Source organism: Heteronotia binoei, chromosome 5 (assembly GCF_032191835.1).
Source record: "Heteronotia binoei isolate CCM8104 ecotype False Entrance Well chromosome 5, APGP_CSIRO_Hbin_v1, whole genome shotgun sequence".
In the NCBI taxonomy this organism is placed as follows: domain Eukaryota; kingdom Metazoa; phylum Chordata; class Lepidosauria; order Squamata; family Gekkonidae; genus Heteronotia; species Heteronotia binoei.
Genome location: NC_083227.1, coordinates 43,776,118 through 43,793,249, shown reverse-complemented (window position 1 = coordinate 43,793,249; position 17,132 = coordinate 43,776,118). Strand labels below are relative to the sequence as shown.

The 17,132-nt window shown below is 47.6% G+C and overlaps 1 protein-coding gene across 2 annotated transcripts in view; it reads right to left on the bottom strand.

Annotated features, from left to right (window-relative positions):
* Window positions 1-17,132, bottom strand: part of LOC132572404 (laminin subunit beta-1-like) — a 95,997-nt gene extending 78,865 nt beyond the window's left edge. The window contains exons 1-2 of one of the 2 annotated variants that reach the window (XM_060239364.1): window positions 16,981-17,132; window positions 5,194-5,246 (exon numbers count right to left, since the gene is read on the bottom strand). In XM_060239364.1, the coding sequence (XP_060095347.1) occupies window positions 5,194-5,246; window positions 16,981-16,988 (61 nt within the window). In that variant the 5' untranslated portion in view covers window positions 16,989-17,132. Of the gene's footprint in view, window positions 1-5,193; window positions 5,247-7,668; window positions 7,781-16,980 lie in introns of those variants that run through there. The other variant, XM_060239363.1, reaches the window with a different exon arrangement.

The window sequence follows — 17,132 nt, the reverse complement described above, 5'->3', positions numbered from 1 at the left end:
ATATCACTCCTTGTCTCAAAAGTCAGTATTTCCTTTGGTTGTAGTATTGGGGAATACTGTAATGGCCCCTTCCTTCCCTGCTGTTCCTTATCTCTGTACCAGCCCAGGACTTAATAGGAGATAAGCCCAGAGAAGCTGTTATCAGTGCTGAAGCTTAGCCCTGCAACATGTGAAGCAATAATAGCAAAGGGGATAACATTTCATGCATCTGGTGGAGTGGGCCCTAGTCCATGAAAACTTATGCCACCAGAAATCTGTTCATCTTTAAGGTGTCACAAGACCCTTCTTTGTTTTAATAGGGAAAGGAATGAAGGTCAAACTAGATAAGACAGGAGACGTTGCCATGTCTTTTAAAGCTAAATTTCAAGCATGAGGGGGCCCAGTTCATATTGGGGTTGAGAAGAGAGTGGTTAATATGCCTACCCTCACAGGCTTCTGCCTTTTGAAATTCCCTTCCTTGCTCCTATTGGCTTGAGAGAAGAAAGACAGACAGACAGACAGTATTTGCCAGTATTCTTTCATCCAAAGCTAATAGGAATAAGGGGAGCACTTTTGATAGCAAAACAATGTGGACTGGGGATTAAATCCTGTGTAGCCTCACTCTCAACCATTGGCCAGTTCCTTAAAAGTGCTTGGAGCAGGGGCCACTGGGTGTGTGTGCGGGGAGGTAGTTGTGAATTTCCTGTGTTGTGTAGGGGTTGGACTAGATGACCCTGGAGTAGGGTTGCCAAGTCGAATTCAAGAAATATCTGGGGACTTTGGGGGTGGGGCCAGGAGACTTTGGGGGTGGAGCCAGGAGCATGGGTGTGACAAGCAGAATTGAACACCAAGGGAGTTCTGGCCGTCACATTTAAAGGGACAGCACACCTTTTAAAATGCCTTCCTTCCATAGAAAATAATGAAGGATAGGGGCACCTTCCTTTGGGGCTCGTAGAATTGGACCCCCTGGTCCAATACTTTTGAAACTTGGGGGGTATTTTGGGAAGAGGCACTAGATGCTATACTGAAAATTTGGCACCTCTACCTCAAAACACAGCCCCCCCAGAGCTCCCGATACCCACGGATCAATTCCCCATCATTCCTTATTGGAATTGTTTGTGGAGGTGCATAATGGCTGTGGGGGTGGGGCTTCCCCCGCCGGCCAGCTGGCTGGGGGAGGGGGGAAGCCTGTAAAACCGGGGGATCCCCCACTGGGACCTGGGGATTGGGAAGCCTACCCTGGAGATCCTTTCCAAGTCCAACTTTACAATTCTAAGGCAATCCATGGGTTGGTTCCTGGTGATCATTTCAGCTAATGGAAGAGGAGGCTTTTCATCAATTTTCCCCTCTTGCTTTAGGTTGCCAGATCTGGATTGGGAAATACCTGGAAATTTTTTTTTGGGGGGGGGGGGTGGAACCTGAAGACAGCAGGAGGGGAGGGACTTCAATGAGATAAGGTTGCCAGTCTCCAGATGGTGGCTGGAGATCTCCTGCTATTACTGCTGATCTCCAGGTGGCATAGATCAGTTAACCTGGAGAAAATGGCTGCTCTGGAAGTCAGAATCTGTGGAATTATGGCCCCAAACCCCACCCTCCTCAGGCTCCACCCCCAAAATCTCCAGGGGTTTCTCAGCCCAGAGCTAGCAACCCTAAATAATGCCACCAAGTCCACCTTCCAAAGTGGCCATTTGCTCTAGGTGAACTCCTCTCTGTCCCTGGAGATCAATTGGAATCTCAGAAGATTTCCAGCCACCACCCAGAGAATGGAAGCCCTATTCTTGCTACAGAAACCCAATTCACTCCTTATGCTGTTCCAGGAAGTGTTCTCCTGTCCCCCAGTAAAAGCATTTCAGGGAAATCCCTGGCAGTGGTGAAAGGAAGAAAGCAGGAAAGTTCTGAACTGCTAACACTGTTAGCCAACCTGTAGGGGGAAAGTCGGCTGTCCCATTAACAGAAGCTCAGTGGGGTGGGATGCTTTCAACACTCAGGAGCATGCTGGCTTCTTATTAGAAGGACTCCTGGACACAGGTGGCACCAAGACTTCATAGGGTAGAAAAGGCCTCCTTTGTTGCAGAGCCGTGGCAGGCCCAGCCACGTCTTATTCCTCCCAATCCACTCACAATGGGTCCCCAGGCATGACTTGTGCACAGCACGTGTCAAGGCATGCTGCGGCACACAGGCGCTCTCTGGACTGGTTTAAAGGCTGGCAGAGTTCCAAGAGTGTTTGTGTCAGTCAGCCGGTAAGAAAACCACAACCTCGTCCCATGCGTGCCAAGTGAGGACAACTTGGAGTCTTTGAAGAAAAAAATTAAAAGTGGCTCAGTGAGTCATCCTAAAAAAGCAAAGCCTGGAGACGGCTACGTCAAACCCGGATGGAGACATGTGTGTATGTACATCTTGGATCTCATTTGCCAAGATGACGTGCTTGCATTCGAACATAACAGTACTGTGCATGGCTGGGCACTTTTCAGTAGAGGAGAAGAAGAAGAAGAAGAAGACTGCAGATTTATACCCCGCCCTTCTCTCTGAATCAGAGACTTAGATAGGGTTGCCAAGTCCAATTCAAGAAATATCTGGGGACTTTGGGGCGGAGCCAGGAGACTTTGGGGGTGGAGCCAGGAGACATTGGGGCGGAGCCTGGAACAAGGGTGTGACAAGCATAATTGAACTCCAAAGGGAGTTCTGGCCATCACATTTAAAGGGAATGAACACCTTTTAAATGCATTCCCTCCCTTCGAAATAAGGATAAGGACACCTTTTTGGGGGGGGCTCATAGAATTGGATCCCCTGAATATGGTGGTTGTGGGATGTGGGCCTCGGGGGGTCGTTCCAGAGAAGAAGGGTCGTGCGTCCCCGAAGAGCATCCACGCCTCGAAATACAGTCGGGGGCTAACAGCCGGGGGTCCCCCCTGGGGGTCCCATGCCTCTCCTCCCGAGGAATCGCTCACCATTTTGGCGGATGGTTCTGGATACTCTCGTTCCCCCACCCAGCAATCGCCGCAGCCACCTCAGCCAAGACCGAGGAGGACTGGAAGGTGAGCAAGGACGACGAAGAGCGCGGGAAAGAGCGGCCCCTGGCGCTGACACCCTCGGAGGCAAGGGGGCGCGCTAGGCGTCAGTCTCGCGCCGGCGGTTCTCAGCCTCCTTGCTGCGCTCCTGCTGCGCCAACGCTGCCGGCCGCCTCCTCTGCCGCCTCCTCCTGCTGCTGGGCGCCAGCGGGCCCGCCGCCTACGGTTTCACTGAGCAGCAGTGGACAAGAATCACTACTTGTGCTTCTGATGACCTATTTGCCTTATGCAAAGTGGAGGCCCATTCACAGCCAATTGTCCTTGATCATATTGGTATTTATGCACACTTAAGATCATGGATGCTTGATCATATCAACGCACACATTTTCATGATTTCTGTATGTGGAGAAATATGTTGTTACTATGCATTTCAGAATGATCCCTTTCAAGCAACTGACATGACCATTAGGTAGCATGGTTCTCCCGATTTCTGCAAAGAGGAGAAGGGCTGGTTTCTAGATTGCTTGAACAGAAACAGGCTTTCAGTCCTCCTTATCAACAGATACCTGCCTTTTTCAGAAACTGACTGTTCTGGCTTGACTTTGAGGGATTTATGAGGTATAGAAATAACAGAGCAACACTGAACCAAGAACATCTCCCCCAGCGTTGCAGAGGAGAGGCATGCATCATAGTGGACATTCTAGGGCTGCAATCCTATGCAGTTAGACTGAATTAAACATCCCCTGCCACGGTGGCTAAGGGGAACCTCCACATTCAGAGGCATTAAACCTCTGAATACTACAGTCAGGAGGCAACATCAGGGCCTCTATGCCCTGTTGTTGGCCCTCCAAAGGAACTGGTTGGCCACTGTGTGAGACAGAATGCTGGCCTAGATGGACCACTTCTCTGATCCAGCAAGGTTCTTCTTGTGCTCCTATGAGTAAATTTGCATCGTGTCATTCTGCAAGATTGCCACATTCCATACAGGATGGGGGCTTCAGTCCTCAAAAAGTACATAGAATGAAGGATTTCAGCACAACTGCCTGTCCTGGAGAAAGCACCAACAGCTCTAAGCATTGTTACACCCTTCTTAGTCCTTTGAAGCCAGTGGGACTTTGCAAGCTGCAACTCCATTTAGGCTTGCCTTGTATTTTTGCCCTCTTCTGGGCAAATAACAATAACCACAGGAGCCCTGCCTCTGTGTGGAATCTTTCAGCCCTTCCTTTATTCCCAATCAAATGTGGAAACAACGGGACCAGTCCACAGGTAGACAGGGAATTGCCTGTAAACGTTACACAACCAGAACATAACATCGATCCCATTTTTATTCTTTCCTCCAAGACATGCAGGTGACATAAATCGTTCTCCTCTCCCTCATTTTATTCTCAAAGCAAACCTGTAGGCTAGGCTAAGAGAGAGCAACTGGCTCAGGGTCTTTACCCCAACAATGCAAACAAGGGTTGCTGCTTGAGGCTGTTTCAGTTTTTTTTAAAAATGGCATATGAAAGAAAGTTTAACCCTTTCTCCTTCTGTGCTATGTTCTCAGTCTGAATCAGGGCCCCACATGTGTGATTTTTTATAGAAATAAAACTGTTGGGAACTGAAGCAGTAGAACAAAGCAGAGTCAAGTAGCACCTTTAAGACCAACAAAGTTTTATTCAGAATGCAAGCTTTCGTGTGCTCTGAGCACCCTTCATCAGACAGTAGGATGGAATGGCAAGCAGTCCTAAATATAGAGAAAGTGGGCAGTGAATCAGCATGCAAAATCATGGAAATGTCCTTTAGCAGATTAAAAGAATCACAAGCCGGGGCCTAGCGACTGCCACAGGCTGGACACAGGCTGGCAGTCACTAGGCCCCGGATTGTGATTCTTTTAATCTGCTAAGTAACATTTCCATGATTTTGCATGCTGATTCACTGCCCACTTTCTCTGTATTTAGGACTGCTTGCCATTCCATCCTACTGTCTGATGAAGTGTGCTTAGAGCACATGAAAGCTTACGTTCTGAATAAAACATCGTTGGTCTTAAAGGTGCTTCTTGACTCTGCTTTGCTGAGAACTCTGTTCATGGAATTCCCCATATCATATGCAGTTAAGTCTGTGGAATTTGGTTTCCCAAGTCACTCTAACGTCTATGCCATACTGGTTCGCTATCACACAGGCTTTGGCCCAGTTGCTGAAAGGCAAATTTGGTGTCAACACTTACCCCAAAGAAGCAAGTGGAGTAGCAATGCCATTGGCAGTGTGGGGAGTTTCAATCTGTGGAAGGAAAAGAAAACAGAATATTGTAGCACAATAATGAAGTATTCCCCTTTTCTCTGTGAAACTGAGGGGAGATGGACAAGGGCCTACTAATGGGTTGAGGCCTTGTAGGACAAAAGCTGAAGCTACCAGGGCTAGAAAGTGAAGCAAAATAGTCAAATGCAGGATGACTGAGGCAGTATATGAGAGACAGTGTTGTGGAGAAGAATGCGGGAAGTGCCAGGGCAACAGAAAACCAAGACCGATTTCGCACTCACCCTATGCCGCTCTCACATTTGTCTTCTCAGTGTGGCATCCTTCCGATTTCTAACTATCTGCCCCAGGGCTGCAGCAAAGATTGGTGTTTAAGCACAGCAAACAGAAACTGGTTTTTAGCGTTTTCTGTTTGCTGCACTTAAACGCCGATCTTTGCTGCAGCCCTGGGGCAGATAGTGGAAAATTGGAAGGATGCCACGCTGAGAAGACGAACGTGAGAGCGGCATACAGTGAGTGCGAAATCGGTCCAACTGTGGCCCATTTTTGTCCATCCAAGGCCAACAGTTTGGTCAATCTGACTTTCTCTTTTCCTCTTCCCCTTCAGGTTCAGCCACTAACTAGCAGTTCATCCATTGTTAAAAAAGATGCATAAATTTACATAAATACAGCTGGGTGCAGACCCCCATTTTAAACCGACAGAAGGACGGATTAAAAAATCAAGTCCAAACTTCAACATCTGCCTCCTGTCCCACTCCTGTACTCACCCCATCCTCTGGCATCTCTGAGGTGGCTCAAAAAGCTACCACTTATGAAGTCATAGCAAATCCTTCTGCCGTACACCATCCGTCTTTCCGGGCGTCTGAACACAGGAGTGTGCAAATGAGGCAGATTGGTGGTGTGAGTCCGTCAATCTGTTCTAGGTGCTCATTGGTATTCTTTTTTTTAAAAACTGTCCAAAGCACATGTCGGCATATGCACATGACCACTAAAAATCTATGGAAAAAAGAAGCCCAAACTGCGCCAAAGGTATGGTGCACAACAGCCATCTGACTGTGCCAAAGCACCTCCCGTGCAGGAAACAGGTGTCTAACATGGGAGTGTCTGATTGGGATTCGGCTGCTCCATTTTGAACCACCCTGGTTTGAGACACTTCCCATGTGCCTGAAGATTCCGGTCTGGACCCTGTCTGTAAAAAGTTTTTTTTTCCCCAAGGAAATTTTTTTAGCAACCATGTTTTGTGTGAGGGATAGAAACTGATTCATTGTATGCATGTGAGAGGGGATCTGTGCAAAGGGGAACATGAGTATGCTAGGTTGTGAGGGGAAAAAGCCATATGGAAAGATGATTAAGGTGCATGGGGGGCAGTTCTCTGGGTTGGTCCCACTGCTGTTGCAAATGCAGGGGCATTCACAGCTGCAACAGAGACTTTGCAGGGGCAATTTCCTATTATTTTCTTTTGGACCAACCATCACCCCCCCCCTTCCAATGGGTCTCCCCCCCCCCCCCACAAATGAGATACAGTGTTTTATCACAAGTGGTAGTGCTGAGGAGAATGGCAGGTGAGCAGTGTTCCCTCTAAGCTGAGTTAGCGTGAGCTAGCTCACAGATTTCTAGCCTCCAGCTCACACATATTTGTCTTAGCTCAGGAAGGATGACCCCAGAGCACACTAATTTATGAAGTAGCTCACAACTTTAATGCCAGTGGCTCACAAAATTGATTTTTTGCTCCCAAGACTCTGTAGCTTAGAGGAAACATTGCAGGTGAAAGGGGAAATGGCACTAGATGTAACTGGGAGGTGGTAAAATATGCATCTTCTTTTGCTCATTCCCTCCAAACCCACTCTGAGTATGATCTTTACCAAAGCAGATTTGGTAAACTATAGAGGCAATGAAGGGAAAACCCAGAAGAGGGAATGAATTGATGATAGTGTCATGTGAAACCCTACAGCAGAACCACTGTAGTTTGGTAGAAATGAATGTGGAGCAAAACCTCCACATGGACACTGCCATAGAGTGTGAGGGGCAAATGATGGAGGCCCAGTTATGAGAATTTGAAGTATTCTGGTGGAATGCGGAACAGAGCTTTAGGGGCTTGAGAAAGCTGCAAGTTGGTCCCTCTTTTTAACCTCTCACCATTTCAAAAACCTTCCACACTGCCTTAAAACCTCCCACACTGCCTTAAAAACAAATGTTCAGCATCTTCACAAAACAAAGAATCATCTTCTACATAGATGGAGTCCCATCTCAGGTACCTTTCAATCCACACTGAAAACACAAATCCATCACTACCATCATTCTTTTCTCAGCTAAAACTCACATTCAACCTGCTGCAGGCAAATTTGACTAAGAGAGAAAATATTGTTCAAGCCATCCCCATTCTTCCAAGTACAACTCAGTATCTGTTCTTATCCCATTTCTCCTCAGGGATGTCCTTAATACTCACTTCAGGGTTGGGGCTACTCTGGGCATCTGAGGTGATGTTTCATGCGTTGCTCCAAGTTGGGGCCCAGAGAAGAGAGTGATGGAGTCAATATTTCCTTCTTCCCCAACCCCAGCAAGGAACCCCTGTCCTGTTGAAATGTCCGAGGTCCGTGTTGTCCAAGCAGCGTGAGAACTCTGGCCGTGCGAACTTAACAGATGACGACGGGTAAAAATAACCCAGCTCTTCCCAACCCCCCTCCCAGTGTGGGCAAGCGGGACTGGAGACTGATTTTTATTCAAATGGAGTTGGGACTCTCTGAAAGGGACTAACGGTCTCTAAGCTACGGGAATGTCACAGCCTATTCTTTCTGCTCCATGGCACACAGAGCCTACCCCGCTGCAGGCACAGGCCCAGGGCTGGCTCACATTGTAAAGGGTGAAAGGGCGGCGGATTCTCCCTCAGGAGACCGAGGGAAGGCAAGACCTTTAGTCCACTTCCCAGTTCAGCCTGGCCAGACTTGGGAAGTTTCTGGACACATTCTGAGAAGCCAAAGCTAGACTCTTTGTCTCTCTCTCAATGTCTCGGCTTGGCTTCGCGAACGAAGATTTAAGAAGGGTGCAATAGTCCACGTTTGCTGCAGGCTCGCTGGTGGCTGACAAGACCAATGTGGGACAGGCAGGTCCGGCCACAGCGGCTGCAGGGAAAAGTCTGATTTGGGGTTGGTGCTGTAGCAGCGCGATTCTTCCTCAATCTCCTTTTGTCCTCAAGACCAGCTATGCGTGTGTTCTCAAAGGAAGAGACAGCCTGGTGGATGGTGTGCCTCCATGCTTTGCGATCTGAGGCTAGGTCAGACCACTGGTGATGGTTGATGTGACAGGTGCTAAGGGATTTCTTCAAGGAGTCCTTGTACCTCTTCTTTGGTGCCCCTCTATTTCGATGGCCGGTGGAGAGTTCGCCATACAGGGCAATCTTGGGAAGGCGGTGGTTTTCCATCCTAGAAATATGCCCTGCCCAGCGCAGCTGCGTCTTCAACAGCAGTGCCTCGATGCTGGTAACCTCTGCCCGCTTGAGGACTTCAGTGTTGGTCACAAAGTCACTCCAGTGGATGTTGAGGATGGTGCGAAGGCAGCGCTGATGAAAGCGCTCAAGGAGTCGCAGGTGATGACGGTATAAAACCCACGATTCGGAGCCATAGATGAGGGTTGTCATCACAACCGCTTTGTAAACATTGATCTTTGTGCCTTTTTTCAGATGCTTGTTGCTCCACACTCTTTTGTGCAGTCGGCCAAATGCACGGTTTGCCTTTGCCAGCCTGTTGTCAATCTCCTTGTCGATCTTGGCATCTGAGGAGATGATGCACCCTAGGTAGCTGAACTGCTGGACTGTCTTCAGAACTGATTCACCCACAGTGATGCAGGGAGGGTGATAAACTTCCTGGGGTGCAGGCTGGTGGAGAACTTCTGTCTTCTTCAGACTAACTTCTAGGCCGAATAGCTTGGCAGCCTCTGCAAAGCAGGACGTCATATGCTGCAGAGCTGATACCGAGTGGGAGACGAGTGCAGCATCATCAGCAAACAGTAGCTCTCGGATGAGTTTTTCCATTGTCTTGGAGTGGGCCTTTAGTCGCCTCAGGTTGAACAGGCTGCCATCGGTGCGATAGCGGATGTAGACACCATCGTCCTCATCTAGATCTACTGCGGCTCTTTGAAGCATCATGCTAAAGAAAATCGTAAAGAGAGTTGGCGCGAGAACGCAGCCTTGCTTTACACCTGTGCCTATTGGGAAGGGCTCCGAGAGGTCGTTGCAGTGTCTGACTTGGCCTCGCTGGTCTTCGTGTAGCTGGATGATCATGCTGAGGAACCTTGGGGGACATCCTAAACGTTCCAAGATTTGCCACAGGCCTTTCCTGCTAACGGTATCGAAAGCTTTGGTAAGGTCGACAAAAGTCACATACAGACCCTTGTTCTGTTCCCTGCATTTCTCTTGGAGCTGCCTGAGAACAAATACCATGTCGGTGGTGCTCCTGTTAGCTCTGAAGCCGCACTGGCTCTCTGGGAGGAGTTCTTCTGCAATGGTGGGCACCAGTCTGTTCAGGAGTATTCTGGCAAGGATTTTGCCTGCGATGGAGAGCAGGGTTATCCCCCGGTAGTTGGAGCAGTCTGACTTTTCCCCTTTGTTCTTGTATAGGGTGATGATGATTGCATCACGAAAGTCCTGTGGTAATTTGCCTTGTTCCCAGCAGGTGACAAGTACTTTGTGAAGTGAGCTATGTAGTACTGTGCCCCCATGCTTCCAGATCTCTGGTGGAATTCCATCAACTCCTGCTGCCTTGCCACTTTTCAGTTGCTTGATGGCTTTAACAGTCTCTTCTAGGGTGGGGATCTCATCCAACTCTGTTTTCACCGGTTGAAGTGGGGTGAGGTGGATTGCTGAATCTTGAACTACGCGGTTGGCACTGAAGAGAACCTGAAAATACTCCGACCACCGGTTCAGTATGGATGCCTTGTCTGTGAGGAGCACTTGGCCGTCTGCACTATGCAAGGGACTCTGAGCCTGATATGATGGACCATATACTGCCTTCAGGGCTTCGTAGAACCCTCTTAAATCACCAGTGTCTGCACACAGCTGGGTTCTCTCTGCAAGCTTGGTCCACCACTCGTTCTGAATGTCTCGAAGCTTGCGCTGGAGGTTGCTACATGCAGCGCGAAAGGTTGCTTTTTTCCCAGGACAGGAGTGCTGAGCAAGATGTGCTTGGTAGGCAGATCTCTTTTTTGCCAGTAATTCTTGGATCTCTTGATTGTTCTCATCAAACCAGTCCTTGTTCTTCCTTGTGGAGAACCCGAGGACTTCTTCAGAGATCTGCAGGACGGTAGTTTTTAGGTGTTCCCAGAGTGCTTCTGGAGAAGGGTCTGTGGGGCAACTGAGGTCCTCAATTCTTGACTGGAGTTTTGCCTGGAAGGCAGCTTTAACTTCGGCTGACTGGAGGCTGCCAACCTGAAACTTCCTCCGAGGGATACCTCCTCTCCTGGGTGTGGGTTTAAAGTGAAGACGGAGATTGCAGCGTACAAGACGATGATCCGTATGACATTCTGCGCTGGGCATTACTCGGGTGTGTAAGACATCTCGAAGGTCTCTCTGGCGCACCAGAATGTAGTCGATAAGGTGCCAATGCTTGGACCGTGGGTGCATCCAGGTTGTCTTCAGACTGTTCTTCTGCTGGAAGATAGTGTTGGTGATGGTGAGCTGGTGCTCCATGCAGAATTCTAGCAGGAGGCGCCCGTTGTCATTGCAGTTGCCAATGCCGTGTTTGCCAAGTACTCCTTTCCAGGCTTCCGAGTCTTTACCTACTCTGGCATTGAAGTCGCCAAGGATGATCACCTTGTCCTCTGTAGGGGTCTTCCGTACGAGGTTGCGTAGATCAGCATAGACTCTTTAGAGTCTAAAAATCAAACCATACTTCTGACACATGGCACACTGGAATAGCAACACATTTACTCTCACTGCTTTTGCCGATTATCAGGGCAGAGTTCATGTAATTTATTAATTTATTTAATTCTTGCTTTTCTCTCCAATGAAGATCCAAAGCAGCTTGCAATATTGTGCTCCTCCATTTTATCCCATTTTGTGAGACAGGTTACACTGAGAGTGAGGGAGCGACTGGCTCAAGGTCACCCAGTAAACTTCCATGGCAAAGATGGGATTCAAACCCACATTTTCCAGATCCTAGTCCAGTATTCATATTATACCATATTGATACTGATGAGAGGGGCTTGCAAGCAGTGTGGATAGGCAGGACTGAAGCAGAGAATGGTCAATAGATACAATCTGAACAAGGACTGAATTCTCCTTAATGCCAAGCTAAGGAAGGTCTCCTACCTGAAGGCCAAGAAAGCCTCTATCTGGGGCCATGACAGCGTGAGCACAGCACAAACTCAGGCTGAAATGGGGCTCTATCAAGACATAGTTGCTGTCCGAGCCCACGCCCTGCTCAGCCATGGCCTGTTCCCAAGGAGCCTGTCAGCAGCCAGGCAGGAATGCACTTGTTGTGTCTTGCACCAGGCTTTCTAATAAAAGCACCAAGAATAGCTTATCCTCTCCCATTCTAAGCCACTTTCCCTGCCCAGCCTCCCTTTGGCTTTGATAGGATGCTTCCTTTTCGCAGAGGGGGCAGGGTGGGAAAACAGGCAATGCCTCCCCCCCTCCCTTCCCACTTTCAACAATGGCTCCTCGAGGCAGAAAGCAGAGCTATTTCTGGAGATGGACTTTACCTTCTCCTTTGGCAGAGGCTTGCCAGGGGGGATTCCACCGCCCCCCCCCCCCCGTGTGTCACAGATGGAAATTAATTCTGGAATGGGGAATTCTACAGGGAATAAAAAAGCAAAGACTCTCCTAGCACTAGGCTGGTAGGGGATTTTTTAAAAGTGCAGGCTTGGAGGATGAGGCTTCCTTTCACCATGCTGTGGGATACCCAGGAACAAGCCTGTCAGCCGGTCTTGGGTTCCTGGCAGGTGACAAGGTGGGAACTGACAGATTAATTTTTAAAATCTGTCATAATGGGATACTGCCATTCTTCCTGTTCTGAAGGTGTTCAAGGAATAGATGCCTAGTTCTTGAAGGGTGTTCTCTGTAACTTTTATTCACCTGGCAAGATATGGATAATCTTCTCCTTTTCCTTTAAAACTGCTTCGACTTGACTGAGTCACTCACTGATATAAACCAGAGCATATTGCAACTGTTGGTACTTCCCAGTGAGCCAGAGCTATGGAATGTGGTATACATGTAGCCTAAAGGGATCCTAAGGGGTAGGGGCCATGGCTCATAGCAGAGCCTCTGTTTTGCATGCCGAATGTCCCAGGTTCGGATTCCAGCATCTCCAGCTAAAAGGGCCACCCTGTGTGTGTGTTTGGAATGCGGTCTCTACTGCCTTTTCCTTTTCCAAATCCAGCTTGAACATCTGACATTTCTCGTTCCATGTATGGAAACAGTCTTTGTTGTAATATTTTGAACATCGCTTTACTTGCATGAAAAATTAATGCAATGGGCTGACAGTTGCTGCAGTCTTTGATGTCTCCTTTTATCAGAATTGGAATGTAAATGGGCTCTTTCTGGTCTGTGGGCCAGTGTTTTGTTTTCCATATCTGTTGGCATACTCTTGTTAAGATTTTGATGGGCTCCGTTTTTGAGGCTTGGGATATCTCTACTGATATCTCATCTACTCCTGGTGATTTGTTTCTCCCAGTTGCTCTCAGTGCAGCTTTCTACTTCACTTTCTAAAATGGTGGTTCTTCTTCAAAAGGTTCTTTTTGGAAGGAATCTGTCATCCTTTCATCTCTTTTGTATAGTTCTTCAGTGTATCGTTCTTATCTTTTTGGTGATGTGAAAGACCTCAGCCTGACACTCAGGAGAGCCATTGCCAGTCTGAGTACACATTACTGATCTTGATGAACCAATGGTTGGTTCAACGACATCTTCATATGTTCAATTATCATAAAAACCATGAAAACATATCTAGTGACCTCCCCATAAACAACCTCAAAGTGCACCCCAAATGCACTTTACCCTACTTCTCTCCTAGCTATGGAACTGAAATCTCCTACACACATACACAGTCCAAGACACCCCGATTTCTAGAAAATTGGAGGAAAGGCTTTGATTTGTACGTTTCTTGCTTAATGGGATTCAGGAAGTGCTAGTGCTTCCAACGTATTCAGAAAAATTAAAATTTTGTATGCATATAACCCAAAACACATCAATTGCCAGGAAAGTCTAATGATCAAAACTTGAGGAAGTATATTTATCTTGCAACAGAGACTACCATTCCCCCACAGAGCAAGTCTATCCACATGGGAGATGGAATATTGGGCCACGATAATTCCATTGGTGTGTTTTAAGCAAACATTGTGACTTCTAGTAACAACTAGGAGGAGAACTGCTCTCCCTGAAGGGCTTGCTCAGAAGACTGGAGTTGTAGCTATGTAGGTCAAACAGGACCTCCGGAGAAGCTTGGTGCTGGCATCAAAATCCCCACTGACATCACGTTATGTTTCTGCTAATATCTTGCAAATTAAGTGAGAGCCTCTTGGCAATGCAATCCTAATGAATTTGACCTAGGAGTTCAACTTTTGCAGATTCCCTTTCCTTATCTTAACTGCCTATTATGTTGTTTGGGAGCTGCAGTGATATAAACAAATACTTTGACGAATGGTACATTGCAGTCAGTCAGCTTGCTTGGTAATAATGTGTATAATGAGGCTTTTAATTTTCAAAGGTCTTGGTTGTCCTTATAGCTCTGAAATAAGGTGCCATTACTGATGAAGCATGAGAAAGGGGGTGACTTGCCAAAGACCACACAGTGAACCTATGGCAGAGATGGGTCTTGAACTCAAGCCTCTTCAAGCCAAATTCAGCCTTCTACCCTCCTGAGGCAGAATTAAATTAAGAAAGGTGTTCACAAACAAAAGTGGCAGCAGTTGAGCCACTGCTTACCATCAGCTATTGTCCTGATCAATGTTCCTTTTAAGCTGCAGAGTCGTGAGCAAAAATTCTACTTTGTGAGCTACTGGCATTAAAGTTGTGAGCTACTGCATAAATTATTATGCTCTGGGGCCATTTTTCCTGAGCTAAGACAAAAATGTGGGAGCTGGAGGCTAAAAATGTGTGAGCTAGTTCATGCTAACACAGCTTAGAGGGAACACTGGTCCTGATCAACAGATTTTCAGGTCCAGATAATACTACAGATATTCACACAGTCACTGGCCAGAAGATCCCTAAAACCAGAACTGAATCACACCCAGAACATTTTACTGTCTTGAGAGCTAGAAACTTGCTTCTCCCCGCCCCAACAACAAACATGGAAGTTGAGATTGGGCATCTGAAATGTGTACCCAGTTCTAGTTTCTGCACTTTGGTACAACTGCGGAATCACTCAGAACAATCCTGTCTCCTGCTTTTGCTTCTCATCCTCAGTTTACAGACATTCCCGCCTTCTCATTATCCTATCAACAATGCTGCATTCGGAGAACAAATTTCTTTCCAAAAGGCCTCTTGATAATCAAGGGCTGTTAAGGGTGCTCAGTCTTTTCCCCTGGGTAGCCAGTCCGGAGATTTAATCCCCACCCTGGCTGCTGAGCACCAAGACCTGAGCCTTAAGGAGAACAATTCCAGCCTTTATTCAGCAAACTTTTGCTTAATTAAATTGTATTTCTGCATCCAGTTCCAAGAACACGGCATTACAGATAGGACAGGCAAATGCGGCCAGGGCTTTTTACTCAGCCATGCCTGATGGAGTCCAACTAGACCCCTATGGGGTCCAGACCCATTTTTCCATTGAAATACACAGCAGTAATCACAGCTAGAACTCTTCTGAACAAGTGCAGAGTTATTTTCTGTCCTCACCAGGTCTTTTTTTTTGTAGCAGGAACTCCTTTGCATATTGAGCCATACACCCCTGATGTAATCAATCCTCTAAGAGCTTAAAGGGCTCTTAGTACAGGGTGTACTGTAAGCTCCAGGAGGATTGGCTACATCAGGGGGTTGTGGCCTAATATGCAAAGGAGTTCCTGCTACAAAAAAAGCCCTGGTCCTCACCACTGATTCACTAACATCACATTTGGGATTAGGCTGCAGGGAAATTATAGATGCTGGAGTCCCAGTGCTTCTAATTTTACTTATTTCACTTGTCCTCCCAGGAACTCATCCTTCCCTTTCCCCCTCACAACTCTGAGGTAGGTTAGGCTGAATGAGAGCAAATGACCCACATTCAGCTCGCAAGCTTCACAGTTGAGCAAGGATTTGAACCCAGGCCAATGTGGTTTAAGTCCCCTCTCTCTAACATTTACCCACACTCATAGAAATATAGAATCATAGAGTTGGAAGGGACCTCCAGGGTCACCTAGTCCAACCCCCTGCACAATGCAGGAATTTCACAAATACCTCACCCACATGCATTCCCCAGTGACCCTCACTTCATGCCCAGAAGATGGCAAAAACCTCCAGGATCCCTGGCAAAACTGTCCTGGAGAAAAAATACTGACCCCAAAGTGGCAATCAGTATCTTCCTGGGTGTGTAAGAAAGGGCCACGAGAACGAAGCACTGATGCAACCCTCCTTCTCGTGATCTGCCTAATTCACAGAATCAGCATTGTTGTCAGATGGTCATCTAGCCTCTGTTTAAAAACCTCCAAGGAAGGACTGCCCATGACCTCTGGAGGAAGCCTGTTCCACTAAGGAACCACTCTAACGGGCAGGAAGTTCTTCCTAATGTTTAGCTGGAAACTCTTCTGATCTAATTGCAACCCATTGGTTCTGGTCTGACCTTCATGGGCAATAGAAAACAACTCCACGCCATTGTCTATATGACAGCCCTTCAAGTACTTGAAGATGGTGATCATATCACCTCTCAATCATCTCCTCTTCGAGATAAACATACCCAGCTCCTTCAATCTTTCCTCATAGGACTTGATCTCTAGATCCCTCACCATCTTGGTTGCCCTTTTCTGGATACCTTCCAGCTTGTCTGTATCCCTCTTAAATGGTGGTGCCCAAAACAGAATACAGCACTCTAGGCGAGGTCTAACTAGAGCAGAGCAGGCAGTAGTCAAGCGCTGTGTGTGCTAATCTAAACTGCTAGGTATCCCTGCCACAATGAAATCTGAAGGCATGGCTCAGCTACCTATGCACCACATAATTCACCTCTGCTTAGAATATGCATCCATAATATACTTGCCCTTCCCACATTTTTAGTGGCTTCTGGATAGACACAGTCCATTGTGCAGGGTAGGGTATAGAGTGAACATTCACCTTCCTTTGTACAGGCCTGTAGAGCAGGATCTTTAGGTTTGCATAGGGTTGCCAAATCCCACTTTGGAAATATCTGGAGATTTGAGGATCTGGGGGTAGAGCCTGGGGAGGGACCTCAGTGGGGTATAATGGCATAGAGGCTGCCCTCCAAAGCAGCTGTTTTCTCCAGGGGAACCGATCTCTATTGTCTGGAGATCAGCTGTAATCCCAGGAGATCTCCATGCCCCCAACTGGAGGTTGGCAACTTTAGGTTATAGCTGACTCTAAGGAACAAGACTGGGCAACAAACGTCTCAAGACCCAGCTGCCAAACTTGTGCAATATTGGAGGAACAGGTGACATGGATTTCCTTTTGCATTCAGCCTTAAAAATGAGTAACAAAAGCGCCCTTCCTGTTAAGCACTCCTTATCGTACAAAGCAATTACATGCTGGGAATATAGAAAGGTAGTGCAAAGGGAAGCCCAGAGCTCTTACCTAACGCTGAAAGAGAATGGTGAAGAAGCAGAGGGTGAGAAGGGCCCAATGAACTCCTACCTGTACATGTCCCCGTTGCTCTCCAAGGCCGTGCACGCAGCTGACAGCGCTGCACTCCTAACCACTCTCAGTGTGCATGCAGCCTGCACACACAGCTTGCACCCAACTCCCTGTGCACATGCACCCAGCTTGCACACTCAAGAGCTCTGCTT